At 46.1% G+C, this 14,358-nt stretch overlaps 1 protein-coding gene across 11 annotated transcripts in view; it reads right to left on the reverse strand.

The window, feature by feature from the left end:
* Cacna1e (calcium voltage-gated channel subunit alpha1 E) overlaps positions 1-14,358 on the reverse strand; it is a 485,364-nt gene that overhangs the window by 328,597 nt on the left and 142,409 nt on the right. For 9 of the 11 annotated variants that reach the window (XM_031385114.1, XM_031385091.1, XM_031385097.1 and 6 more), the window contains exon 3: positions 1,360-1,629. In XM_031385114.1, coding sequence (XP_031240974.1) covers positions 1,360-1,629 — 270 coding nt within the window. Of the gene's footprint in view, positions 1-1,359; positions 1,630-2,418; positions 2,443-2,601; positions 2,716-14,358 lie in introns of those variants that run through there. The other 2 variants (XM_031385161.1, XM_031385153.1) reach the window with 2 other exon arrangements.

Consider the following 14,358-nt stretch of genomic DNA (forward strand, 5'->3'; position numbering starts at 1 on the left):
AAAAAAAAAAAAAAAAGAAGGCCAAAAAACTAGAGGTTGGGGGGCTGCTGCAGGAGATGTTCAGGCCCTGGGGGAAGCAAGATGCCTTGCAAACTAGTACTTGAGCCCCATCCCCCAGCCTCAGCTTTTGCACTGCTGCACCCCTGAGAGAAAGGTTGGAGGTAGGGAGCATGGGGCCAGGAGAAGGAGTTTCTTTTGCAGGTGTATTTTTCCAAAGAATGGTCCCTCCACAGGCACCAAAGTCCCTGTCCCCAAGCCGACCCCCACGTCTAACCTCAAAACCTTGGCTTGCCTCCTGTAATTCCCTGAAACACCCTACCACCTTCAACTCCTAACGGCCTTGTCAGCCATGCAAATTCTTAGTGCAGAGCAGGCAGTAAGCTGCCTAATCAGCAGCCTGCATTTGGTGTGCTTGGTAAAACCTGCAAAGATGTTCCTTCCATGCATGGCCTTTTAGCCCAAAACCATCACCTCCATAGATGACCTACCCACTCTTTGTGAAGAGCAACACCCTTGGCTTTGGAGACAAATTGTTTGCACACCTCTGACACTCAACTGATGGCTTCAGGCCCAGTAGATCTGTCTGGTTCAGGATACTGGGAGAGCAACCAGGTATTGCAAACATTAAGAAGTAAGAGTAACAACCTAGGGCCAAGGAAGGATGAGCACACCTCCTTGCCTGAAAAGAGAGCTCCAACTTTGAGCTATTTGCCTGTCACCTCCCCTAACAGGCACTCACTTTCAGTGGAACTTAAACTTGGTCTCCAGAGTTATCTGAGTCCCTAGCCCAAGGCCTGCTTCATAAGTATTCATTTGTCTACTTGTGTACATGGGTTTGACCCATGCTCTTTGGAGCTTCTGGTCTTATAAATCCCCTCCAAGCAAGCCTCAACTTCTCTGCTGGCAAACAGTGCAAGTGTTTTCCCAGCTGGTAGGAATGGGAGCAGAGGGACTGGCTTAAGTGGAAGAAAAGAGAACTGATTATGAAAGAATCCCTGAGATTTGAGGTAAGCCAAACCACATGGAGTGCAGCTTCTGATAGGCTTCCGGGGTGGCCAAGAAACAGACAAAGCCCAGAAAGAGGCAGATGCCTCCACACCAGGCAGCGAAGTACACTAGAGATTTCTACGTGGAAAATAATCCCAAAACCAAAAGTCTTACCTTGAAAACCACTAGTGCCCAAATACGTCTCCAGGGTTTCAGGCTTGCCCCTGGGATGCAACAAGGCAGTGCACTTGAGCAAAGGGGCAAATCTTGGCACCAGGAAGGGGTGGGGAGTAGATTCTATGCTAGGTGCCCCCCCTCACCCGATGGAATGCAAAGGGGGAGAGGGAAGTCATGGTGGGCAAGAAAGGATATGGCCAATCGATGAGCTTCTTGGCGTATTTCCTGACAATGTTATCTTCTCCGAAGATGAACAGGGATCTGTTGACCGTGAAACAGTTCTGCCGGACTGGTATGGGGTTGTACAAAGCCATAGTCCGCGCCCTCTGCGCTTTTGACTGCTTGTAGGCGGCCGCTGGCCCCGAGGCCGGTACGGGGGTTCCTTGTCGGTTCCTGCTCTGGTCCGAGTCTCCATCGCCTGAGCCTGGCCTGCCAACGACCACCGCCTCCCCGAAGCGAGCCATCCTGAAGTTTAAACAGACAGAAGACACACAAAGGTGATCGCCGAACACCCGCACACAACAAGAGGCAGAAAAGACACAGGCAGCAGGCTCAGAGCCTTCTCCACACAGGCGCAGGGACCACCGCCTCTGGGGACCCCTGCAGGCTCTTCAGCCCTGCTCTGAACTGTTGAATCTAAAGGCAACCTCTGCGAAGCTCCATTCCTCAAGGAAAAAGAAGAAGGGGGTAGGGCTTCTAGAGGGAATATTTTCCCCAAAATGCCAGCGTGGGGTGGTGGTGTTCAGGGACCGGAGAGGGGTGGGGTAGGCCGTTCCTCAAACATAGCTCCTCTTCTGGCACGCGCACCACCTGGTTGAGAGAAAGGCAGGCACTGGTCCGCTAGGTAACAGTTTGCTGATTTATTGGTCGGGCTGAGGGGTAGAGAGGAAGAAGGAAATGAAAACAAAAGAACTTTGAAAAAAATGAAAAGAAAAAGAGACGAGGGCCAGCTACGGTGACATGCTTTAGAGCGCCAGCCCCTGCGAGTCCATCTAAGAAATTCCACAGCCAAGACTTGGCTCTTTAAATCTGCCAGCGGAGATGCATCCAAAGGTTGGAGAGAGGGAGATGGAGGTGGGGGGAGAGCGGTACTAAGGTTCCTGCGTAAACCGCATCGCTCGAAAAATGAAGATGAGAAGTCGAACCAGCCGGAGAGGGGCAAATGACTTCACAGCTCCTGCTTTGGGGGTAGAAGTTGAGCAGCAACCAGAGAGCAGCGAAGCCCAAGTGCCAGCATCCGCCCAGAGCGCTCACCGCCGCCGCCGCCGCCGCCTCTCAGGATCAGCATGCAACAGCGATCCGCGGCTGCGCCGGGGAGAGGGTGGGAGAGCGAGCGAGTGAGCGAGCGGGCGGGCGGGCGGTCGAGCACTCGCAGCGAGGAACAGGTTGCAGTCAACCTAGCTAGCGATGGCAGGGCATAGGACTTAATCCACGTACCGAACTTCCTCACCAAAGACCAGCTCTTTCTCCTCCTGGCCTTCCCGGCTACAGAGAACAGGGACGATGCTTAAGGGCAGGTTGAGGAACACAGCGCAGCAGCGCAGCAAGGTAGCCAAGGATCCGAGAGGGACGCGGGGGCGGGGCTCTCAGAGTCCAGCGTGCTGAGGCTGGTTTGGCTTGTGGATTGATTTGAATAAAGGCTACCTAGGCAAGGATCCAAGGAAGAGTCGCCGTTTCCCACAAGAGAAGAAAAAGAGGCCCACTGAAGCTGGTGATGCCTGCGGACTCTCTGCAACAGATCAAGAACCTGTCCAGGAACACTCTCCTTGGTCCTGGGAAGGGTACCCAGTGCTGTGCCTCTTTCAATGCCCTGCCTAGGGTTCTGCTCGCTGCTGTTCTAGTGGAGCGTAGGGACTTTGTGCACCCCTCCCTAGGATCTTGTAGCCTCTGCTTTGGATATCCTAGGTTCCACTACCAATCATCAGGGAATCCCCAGGGCAGATAGAGTGCCCTCTTCCTAAACCAACACTCACCAGGCCTCATAGAGAAGTACCCTCTGCTTCACTAGGACCTTCTGTCCTGTGGATCTTAAGGGACCTTTACAAGGCAGCCTTCTAGCTCGGGCTCTGCTTACCTCCTGGCAGGTGGCCCAGATATTCCAGTCCCTAGACAGTAAGCTTAAGCAAACTGCCCTCAAAAATCCTAACAAAGGGGGTTTCCCACCCACTACCACCTTTTACTCTCAACTAAGATCCACTGACGTTCTCAAACCTACTTCATTAAAAAGAAAAAGTGTCTGAGCTGCAGAGGTAGGAACTGTAGGCTTCTAAGTCCAGAGGAAGAAGCTCTGCATTTAATAACCTAGTCCTTGCCTACGGGAGACTCCGTGGACAGTCTGTCCCTGTTCCCTCCCATCACCTGCACTGTCTGGAGCATATTTTCCTCGATTTATGCTCATCCTTGGCTTCAACACATAGTTGTATCCATATCCTTTCTAAGTAAGTGACAGAAGCTCTGAGGGCAAGGGCTGGCTGAAGACGTAAGCTGACCAAAGCCCCAGTACTGGAAATCACTGTGAGGGCAGTGCGGCAGACCTGAAAGGCAGTGTGTGAAATTAACTGATTAAGAGATAAGGTGGTGTCTGAGTGTGAGGCCTGTATATTCCTACCTGTATGTGTCTGTGCATGTCTATATGCATGCATTGATATGTGTCTGTTGTATGAGAATGTTTGAGTGTGTGTGTGTGTGTGTGTGTGTGTGTGTGTGTGTGTGTGAGACAGAAAAGGTTCTGTGTACAAGAAATGCAAAGAAATGGCCTGAGCACAGGGATTCTCTGCCCTTAGGAACCACGTGTCGACCTTAGGGTTCATCCAAGACTATTTCTGACCAAATCACTGTTGGAAGTGTGCCAGCCTCACTTGTTATTGTGATCTCACTTTGCCAACGAGGTTAATAGGGGACACAATAAAGGAGGGTGACCATGAAGTTCCACTAAATGGTCACCTAGACCAAGTGGCTGTCTCAGAACTCTGTAAACTTCATGGGACTAAAATATATGATAGTCCACAGCAGAGAAGCCATACAAACCATTCATTTAGCAAACATATTTGTGTACATTCCCCACAACAGACACTATTTTAGACATCGGGGATTCAATAATGAGCCATATGGATGATGACATAAATGATGAGTCTTTCATAACTTCCACGAGATTGTATAGCTTCGCAGGCTCTGCTGTAAATCTATGGTGAGACATAACACCTTCCTCTCCATGCCTTTGTGTCTGTTTGCTAAACAGGGTGCACTAGCCTTTTACCCTCCAGAAGTGTTTCTGAGAAAGATGAACTTTGTCTCTTTACCCAGCAAGCCAAGATCTAGTGTTGATTCTGTTTCCTCTTTCTTCAGTATCCCCAGCTTCCTGTGACTGCTGTAACTCTTTGGAGGCCTAGAATATGCAAGAAAATATACATGGCAGCTCTGGGACCTCATGGGACTGAACCTAGCCTTCCTGCATTCCCAACAGAAGCAGGCTTTACAAACATCTAGGCAGACTTCAGGAGTAGGAATGGCTCTGTAGTAGAGTTAATTAGGATTCTTGGAGAAGCGGTCCCAGGGGGCTAGGGAAAATATTATGGCATCAGTAGATTTAGAAGGGGGCTTGGTTTAAGGGCAGCAAAGTTGAAGGAAGGCACATTCTTCTCTGAATGTCATGGCTTTTGAGAGCTTTAAGACCTATGGGTCTCTGTACTGGCTTCCTACTCTCTTGTCTCTCAATTTGCAACTTGCCAGGTGGACACTGTTTTAAAGATTAAATCACATCAGTGATTGATACAGTTACCAATGTACATAAGCCCTACAGCTGGCCACCATTATAGACCTCACAGACCACAGGAGCATGAATTAAGGTGCTGATTCAGCCCAAAGAACAGCAGAGCCTTAGAGTCATGAAGGTGTTGGTTCAGATCTGATAAAAGTAAACATCTAATGGATCTGATTTTCAGTTTCTAATAACCATGCCACGTAATTGCAAACTGTATATCATCAAGAGGAGACACAATGATGCTAAGCCTATGGATGCCCTGCCTCCTATCCTCAAGATGAATTCTGTCCCACGTCTAAATAGGTACCACACTAAAGGGAACTATCAAGAGTGGCCAGAACACTGCCATCATGATCCTTGTATGGAAATCTGGTAAGTACATGTTCCCCTGGTTTTATTGTTCTCTTAAAGCTCCACAAATGAATGTGTGGAGAATCAGCAACTGATCAGAACTCTGGAAAACAGTGTTAAAACCTTTGGAAAACCCCTTTCTCAGCCTCAGAGCCAGAAGTCTTATTTCCCTGTTGCCAGAGCACCATCTACTGGTCACATGTGAGACAGCACTCTAAGCACAAGTACTTAGCAGTCCATTACCTCAGGAACCAAGCTTGAGAGCCCAGAAGTCCTTAACAATCAGTCACCAGCTCTATGCCACTCCCGGTGGGGCTTTGTCGAGATCTACAACCTCCATTTCACACTGCAAGCAGTTCATCTCACAGTTCCCAAGAAGTTCATGCCCACATATTGGGCACAAGGTTACCAACACACATACACACACACACACACACACAGAGAGAGAGACAGAGAGAGAGAGAGAGAGAGAGAGAGAGATCTGGGGTGACGGGTGATCAGGATGGAGCAGCCAATGTTCTGCATGTTTCCCCGAAAACTGATCTGCAGACTCAGAATTCAACAGGAGAAAAGGAAGCAAGTGAAAAACTTTCCCAGATTATTGATCATATGCATATTATTACATTTCAGAGTCCTTTTTCCTGTAGCCTTGATACTCTTGTGAACAATTCAACTGTCAGACAAGATCAAGGAGGACTGACATGAGGATTTTCAGCCTCGTGTGGAAGAGGGGGAAAGCAAGGCCATTGCAGTGTCCCCAGACCAGGTGACCATGGAGCACATGCCAAGGCATCCCGAGTGGAGAGGTGAGAATCTACCCCACTCATTCATAAAGATCTTTCCAAGCCTCACAGGCTTTGGGCCATCTTCATATAAGATTTTAGCCACTCATTGAGCAATCTGAAAATCTGGGCCTTGGCTGAAGGCATATCCCCCTCCCACCAATCCTGATCACTCTGCTTCGCCTTGCCAATTACACTTGGATGGCTTGTGCTTAAACTATCAGAGCCCCCTTTGTTCTATTTTTCCCTTACTGAGCTTTTCCAAGAAATAGACTCTTATGCAAAACAGTGCTCTAAGGAACATAATGCAGAGAGGACTTGGGAGTGGGTTCTTAAGAGAAAGTTGGCAGGAAACCATGCGCAAATGCACGGCGGAGCAGAAGAGCAGGATGGCAATGCAGACATCTCAAGAGGCTGCTGGCATTCACAGCACCACACAGCCTTGACTCTGGTGGGAAATGGAATGTTACATCCTTATATAATAATGTCCAGCCCTGGAATGAGCATCTCTCAGGCCTGGGGCTGAGAAACCCCAGAACACCAATACCTACCAATTGATCAAACAGCTGAAAATTGCCCAAAGGAATTTCTGAACCTATCCTTTGATGGTAACTCAACACCTCTTCAGTAATAAGGGTATCTTACTGCTTCTGTGCTGCAGGGATGTGAGACATAGTCTATTTGTTATCTGAGGCCCAGAGAGCAAGGGACTTTTCCAATGGCACAGAGCTGGGAAACAGCAGTCAGCTCTCCTGATAATAATTAGCCTCAGATTCCTTATGGCAGTGGCTGCTATTAAGGTAGTGTTTGTCAAATAATGTCTTCCTTGCTTAAGAGTTAGGTCATAGACATGATGTTAATACTGTAGAAGAAAGGCATGAAGATAAGTTTAAGAGTCTCCCAGGGGATTAAATAAGAATACACCACACCACTGGACTGTTATGAAAGATTGTTTTTTGATATGTATACAGCTCTTGGAGTGGCACCTATTGCAAAGTAACTGTTGTATAAGTGTCTTCCTAATGTCTTATCTATGTCACTGAGGCTGGGGTAACACACAACAGGCAGCTTGTGACTAATGGGTAGCTTTCTGTTTTAGAAAGGGCAGAAAACCATAATTGGATGGCTTTGCTTTGAGGACTGGGGATAGATGAGGGAGTAGAGATGTATAAGTGCCTAAGACATGGTCAAAAAGGAATAAAGCTAAGTGTGGTATTATATACATGTAATTCCAGCACTTGGAAAGGTGAGGCAGTCAGATTTCTGCTTTGAGGTCAGTCTGGGATACACAGTGAGACCTATCTCCAAACTCCAAGGATGGGGATGTAGCCCAGGGGTAGAGTGCTTGTCTAGCATGTACATAGCCTTTGGTTCAATGCCCAGCAGGAAGAGAAAAAAAAGGACAAGACTAGATGCTAGCAGTAACAGAAACCCAAAGGCCCGTGCTACTTGAGAGGGCTGGGTGTCTGGTTTACTGATTCATGAATTCACAAAACACTTGGCACATATTCACAAAGCTCTTTTCATGTGATGGGCATTTTTCTTGGACTTCTGGAGCTCAAAGGTAAATTAGAAATAGTCTAAGAAATCTATGAACATAGAGTTGAAAGGAGAAATAGGGGAGATTGATTCCTGAAAGGCTCTCTCCTAGAAACAGGACATGGAGTGCACAGAAAGAGACGGACTGGAGGCGACCAGAGAAGGAAACCAGTCCTTGATGCCCCAGCATTGTAGCTGGGAGGACAGCCCATATATGTAAGAGCTCAGGCCGGAGACCACACACAAGATGCATGCGGTTAACTATGCAGTCTGCATTTCTATGTGCATTGTGATTCCAGGCAGTCTGCTCCTGTAGGAAACTGCAGGTGCAGCAAGGCGGGAAGGCCTCCGCCTAGGTCAGAAGGCTCCACCCTAGGTGGGCCGGGCCAGCGGAAGACTGACTGTGGCAAACAATGAAGGTCTGCTTAGCCTGCTCAAGGCTGGGGGAAGGGCACATACCCTTACTTCTTCAATCCGTTCTTTGGCGTCTTTCCAGCCGAACAAACAAGCAAATATGTTGAACCTACTAGATGTTAACTGGCATTGGGAAAGTCAATGGGGGAGGTTTAGAGCCTTGGAAAGACTGGATCTCAGCCCCATCTCTGCCCACCTCACCTCCTTACCTAGGAGACCACTTGTGCCACTCTGCCAAGGCCAAGGCAAGCAAGAAACTCGGCAGAGCCCCTGTGCTTACTACCAAGGGTGATCAGAGCGTAGGAACCACGAACGGAAGCAGCCCGCCCCCTCACCCCACCCCCTTGGCCTTTTGTCTCAGAAAACACAACAATGGAGCCCACATTCTGTAAAGCTAGCTCAGCCTACTTAGGCCTAGATTGATTCATCCATTCAACAAATATACAATGAGTGTTGTCTGTGTGTCAAGTATCTTGCTAGGTGCCAGAACAAGTAAGGGAGTACCTAGGAAAGGAAGGGTTCAGAGTGGACGTTGTACCTGCCGCTCTACCTGCCACGTCTATCTAGCTCCCCTCTCTGAAGGATTCTCTTGAAGGTTATGCTCCCAGAACAGAAAAAGCAGCTCACAGCTGAAGCAGACCCTTAGGAAGAACCTGAGGCCAAGAGAAAAGACTGCTTACCCATCATGCCTCTCTTGGTGCCCCCTGGGTGGGAACCAACAGCAGATTAAGTCACCACCTGTCCATCACCGCACCTCTTCCCCCCACAACCCGCCCCACCGCCTCTCCTACACTGAGCTGCTGGTTGCACCCACTCAGTATAAAATAAACAGCGAATACGGCATCCCCACGTGATATGGTTCCAAGGGCACTCTTGAAATGCACATCTGGGAAGGACATTTGCTGACTCTGCCTCTTCCACTCAGCAGAAACTGCACTATGGTTCTCCAACGACCTGGGATGGTCAGTGTTGAAGTCTGCTTTTCCCTCGCCCATCTGTATCATTTGGTACCTCTAAGCTTGATGACATATGTAAGTTTGATCCCTGAGATCCACATGGTAAAAATAGAGAACTGACTCCTAAAACTTATCCTGTGACCTCTATACATACACAGATATACAGATACACAGACACATACACACACGTGTGACAAATTAAAAAAACAGAAAGGAAATATAATGTAACATATCATTTACATAATTAACATACATATGATTTTAAAGCAATAAATAATTACAATATACAGGCTTAGAGTAATTATAATAAATTTTACAAGCTATTACATCAAAGGCACTATGCCTTACGTTCCTTATTTCTCAGAATAATTTCATAGTGTAGATACTATTATGATCCCCCTTTTATAGACATGAAAAGCAAGACCAAAAAAAAAAAGATCAAATAATTTTCTGATAGGTGGTTAGTGGTATAGAAGGTCAACCCTAGGATTACATAACTATCATACCCATTATCTTAGCCCCTGTGTGGCCTCTAACTGACATCAACAGAGCCTGGGGCGAGTTGCTTTATTTCATCATGATTCTACAATCCCAAGGGAAGAAGACACATCCACACTCTCTAGGCGGTGCTGATCATGCTCAGAACCCAGGTGTTGCAGCACACAACACAACTGGGAGACTTATATCTAAGCCCTGCTTCTGTTTATAAACACTTGTGCAAAATAGCATCGCATCTCAGGGACTATCAGAGAAGCCAAATGTGGCGATCAACCCTCAAGCTGCATTCTGGTACATTTTCAGCTTCATTTTCAGTTTTGCACTTTAGTCTCTCAGAGCATCATCTGTCCTGCCAACTTGCATACTGGTTCAAAACCTGTTTCAATACCTCAAAACTCCTCAAACCCCAAGAGTTGTGTTGCTGCCCAAAATTACTCCTGACAAGTATGGTTTTGCATGTTATCCACCTGTTTGTCAATGAATGGTCAAATTTATCTGAAATGCACTAACCCCTGAACTTTCTGTAAGTCAATCCCATAATCCTCCGGAAAAGCTACTGGCCAAATTCCCATGGGCGTCAGAGGAGTGAAAGTCAGGGAGGAAGTGCTCGCTCGGAGCAGGAAGCAAGGATCTGCTGCACAGACCACAATGTAACCCAGAATGGTGTATTCAGAGAGTCCAGAGACGACACTAGGGATATCGATCCTGAACACTAAGAGTGACTTCAACTTTTTCATGAACATTTCTACTGCCAACGCAAGCCATGAAAGTATTCAGCAAATTTAAATCCTCCTGCCTCTCAACTTGTTTTCCTGCCTGCGCTCCAGCAGGTAAAACACCCACAGACTCACAGTGCTCTGGGCTGTAGAATTCACAGGAGTCTATACTGTTCAGGTTATTTTTAAACTTTCAGGCCACTCTCCCTCCCCACAAACAGCAGGCCTGCCATTTAGAACAGTGTTTAACCCACACCCCACCTGCTTTGAAACTTTAGCTTTTTGTGTTAAAAGAAAAGAAGCAATCCTTCAAACACACACACACACACACACACACACACACACACACACACACACACAGTGAAGACAGTACCAGCAGTGGAGGAGTAAAAGATCCTGCTCACAGAATGATGCCAACATTGTTACAATCGTTATAAAGACACTTAGTAAACTCAAGGGTCATATCACTGCAAAAGAAACTATTGTTGCATCTGCAGGGACACACACCAGGCTTTACAGACAAAGTCAAAAGACAACTCCATGCTCCCCAATGGAGAATTATACTCACAGTAAAGCTTTCAAGATCTTTTATTTGTCCAGGGAGCAAGGTAGGTGATACAAAGGGTTCTGTTACAATTTTCTTCAAATTAGCTATCTTCTGTCTGGTTTACTTTTGGAGACAGGCTCTCACTGTGATCTCGGCTAGCCTGAAACTCATAGTAAACCTCCTGCCTCCACCTTTCAGGTGATGGAATTACAGACAAAAGCTACCATAACTGGGCTTTTATGTTCTTTCCTTAGAGAAAAATATTCAGGAAAAGGGAAGAAAATTCCTCTCAACAAGAAGAGAACTGAGTAATTTTTTTGGCATTTTAAGTCAAATATTATAATATTTGTTATATATTATATATATATATGTTATATATTATAGTATTATAATATATAATTACTAATATTTGTGGGAGATAGAAGCTCTGCATATCCATCACCTGGCTTGAACTACACAAGAGGCCTCTGCAATAGATGTAGTTAGTATAAACCATATCTTGTACAAGACAATAAAGTCAAGTCTGTAAAGTCATGTAGCACAGAGTTAGAAAGAACCTGCCACATGCCAGAGGTTTCAATGCTACTATGCTTGAATGTCTGCGTGCCCTCTAAATTTTAGGCTAAAACTTATTCATCTTTGCAACAGTATTAAGAAACAGAGCCTGGGCTGGTGGGATGGTTCAGTGGGTAAAGGCACTTGCTGTGGGGACACGCTGAAGGCACTAGTATGGTCTGGAACCTGTAGCCAGGTGAGAGTGGTTTCAAGCGTTTGAGGAAGAAGAGCTTGAAGTTACTCAGGAGTCAATGAGGACCAACCAGTAGATACTGAGCCCTCCCTAATCCATGGACGAAAGAAGAAAGGTGAAACGTCCCTTTACGTGGACACTAGCTTTGCATGAGCTATACATCTTCATATAGCCATTCAACCAGCCAGGCTATAGAAAACAGGATGGCACAGACAAAATCAGCTGTAGACTACCTCCAGTGTCTTCCCCTTGGTGGTCTAACTTTCAGAACAAACACTCTAAGCTCTGTCAAGGCCACAGTGCTCCAGGAACTTGTTAGAAAACACATCAAGCAACCTTCTTACTGAGCCAAACCTTAACATGAGAAAGGATGTCCCACAAAAAAAGCCCCTTTGCCTTCTCACCCCCGCCCTGCAAGGTATTAAGGGGTGAGGAACAGATCGACCAAGTGGACTTAACACACTAAATACATCTGAGAGACTTTTAAAACCACTAAAGTATGTCTCCCTTAAGATTATTAAGACATGTAGACATCTATATACATTAAGACATTAAGACCCCTATACATCCAGGCCCGGGAAGGGTTACCTCCCCTTACCTCCCTACCCCTTTTGGGGAGCATTTCCAAACTTAGGCTCTCCTTCCACCTCTCTAATTGCCCATTCATCCCCACCTCTTCTGCTTCGATCTCCTAAATGTGTAGTTCCCTTAGGTCCTGTTGCCTTCCCTTCTCACTGTGTACACATCCTTGGTGATCTCATCCATCCTAATGGCTCCCACTAAAGCTATCGGAACAATGCCCAACATTTTATCCATAGCCCTGTTCTTTTTGAAGTCTGGTACCATTTGCAATTGCTCAGATGGGCTCCCCCACATGGAAGGCTTGACAGCATCATGAATCAACTGGTTTAAAAGCAATTCATCATCTTTCCCTTACAACCAGCTCTGTCATGAGCCTGTGATTCTGTTTGTAGCTAGCTCCGCCATCTCCCCCTCACTGGGGCACAGTGCTTTGCATATTTGATTCACACCACACCAATCATTACCTACTGCTCTCTTTTCCTCCATGCCATGCCCCCCACTTCCCTCCTTTTCCATTTGCACTAGTATCACCTCTGTGGTCAGAAGGTCAGGCCTCTGCTCAGTAGATGGAAATAGGCTCCCATTCCATCTAGCTTCCTCTTCTGGGTTCTATGGAAATTCAGTGCTTAGCTAAGCTCTGAGCCTATTCCTGTCCTCAGAGCAATCAAGTACAAACATTCTTCAGTGTTCTACCCCAGCATCTAGTATCTGGAAAAAGAATTACTAAGCACATTTGTTTCTTAAAGGAAGAAAGGAAGGAATAGAATGGAATTATCTGGTACCCAGCATATTTAGCAACAAAACCACTATGAATTTAAGATTAATCCAGACATGAGTATCACAGAGTCCAGGCTTTTATTACTGTCTTATTATACTCAGAGCAATATATCGTATTAGTGCTTCACTGAAGTACTGCCAGCACTCCCCAAATGTGCCAAGTTTTCCTGTCACAGATCATTTCTCATTTTTCTCTTCCCCTCTTTCCACCTGTTCTCATTGCCACCAGTGGAAGGGCTAGTTATGCTTAAAATCCCAGTCCAGATAATACTCGTATGGCCCATTCTGTGCTCATATGACGAAAGTGAGTCCCCACTCCTCTACGTACCTCTGGCACTTCATGTTACCCTGCCCCCAACACTGCGATGTTCTCTTATCTTCTCCTATGCTACACTGCAGCTTCATCTTTACATTCTCCATAGCCTCTAATGCACTGCCTTGTGTGTTGTGTATCCTTGCATGTTTACTATCTACACAAATACATAAATAAATGAATGGCAACAATGAACAAAGCCAAGTGCAAACAAGCAGAGCACGGACTTAATGGGATCTGTGCTGAGTTTGGAAGGCGCTGTTAAAGAAGCTAGAGGTGACGAACCTGATCTGGAGATAGTCTGTTCAACCCAAGGAAGATCACCTGTGATGATCACTTCACAAGCACAAATACAATTTGTAAATATAACATGGCAAGACAAACAATCCACTGCAGGGAGGCCAATACCAGGGTCACCATAAACTTGCAGAGAACACAGTATCTTAAGATTTGGCCTTTTTGAGTGAAGATAGGGACAATCTCAATTCATTCCATTGTATGCATAGAGATACATGGAAATACATATTCATATATATAAAGATATATGTGGCATATATTCATATATATGTAAAGATATATGTGGGCATATATATTCAGAGAGAGAGATGAATGCTGCGACAAGAAGTGGTCTGTGTTGATACGAAGATACTCTGAGCATAAAGTTTGTCTAATATTGCCATCCATATCAGTTTATCATACATAGCAGTCTGCTCTTATAATCTCTCCACTTTACAGATGAGCAAGACATATACAACAGACTTGCTCTGACATCATTCTCCACATTTCTGATCATTCTTTGTCAAATAGATGTGCTATGTTGTATAAAGCTGAGCAGTATTCCTGACCTCTAGTCACTAGGGACAAGCTGACATACTCCTCAGTTGTGACATTTAAAAAAATCACCCTGTATACTCCTTGGTTGGTGGTTGAGTCCCTAGGAGCTCTGAGGGTACTAGTTAGTTCATATTGTTGTTCGTCTTAGGGGGCTGCAAACCCTTCAGCTCCATTGGTCCTTTCTCTAACTCCTTCATTTGGGACCCTGTAGTCAGTTCAATGGATGTCTGTGAGCCTCTACATCTTACCCTCAGAGCTCCTAGGGACTCAACCACCAACCAAGGAGTATACATGATAGGACTGATTGTACTGGCAGCATGTGTATAGTAGAGGATTGCAAAATCAATCATCAATGGGAAGAGAGGTCCTTGGTCCTG

Source organism: Mastomys coucha, unplaced genomic scaffold (genome assembly GCF_008632895.1).
Source record: "Mastomys coucha isolate ucsf_1 unplaced genomic scaffold, UCSF_Mcou_1 pScaffold1, whole genome shotgun sequence".
NCBI lineage: Eukaryota > Metazoa > Chordata > Mammalia > Rodentia > Muridae > Mastomys > Mastomys coucha.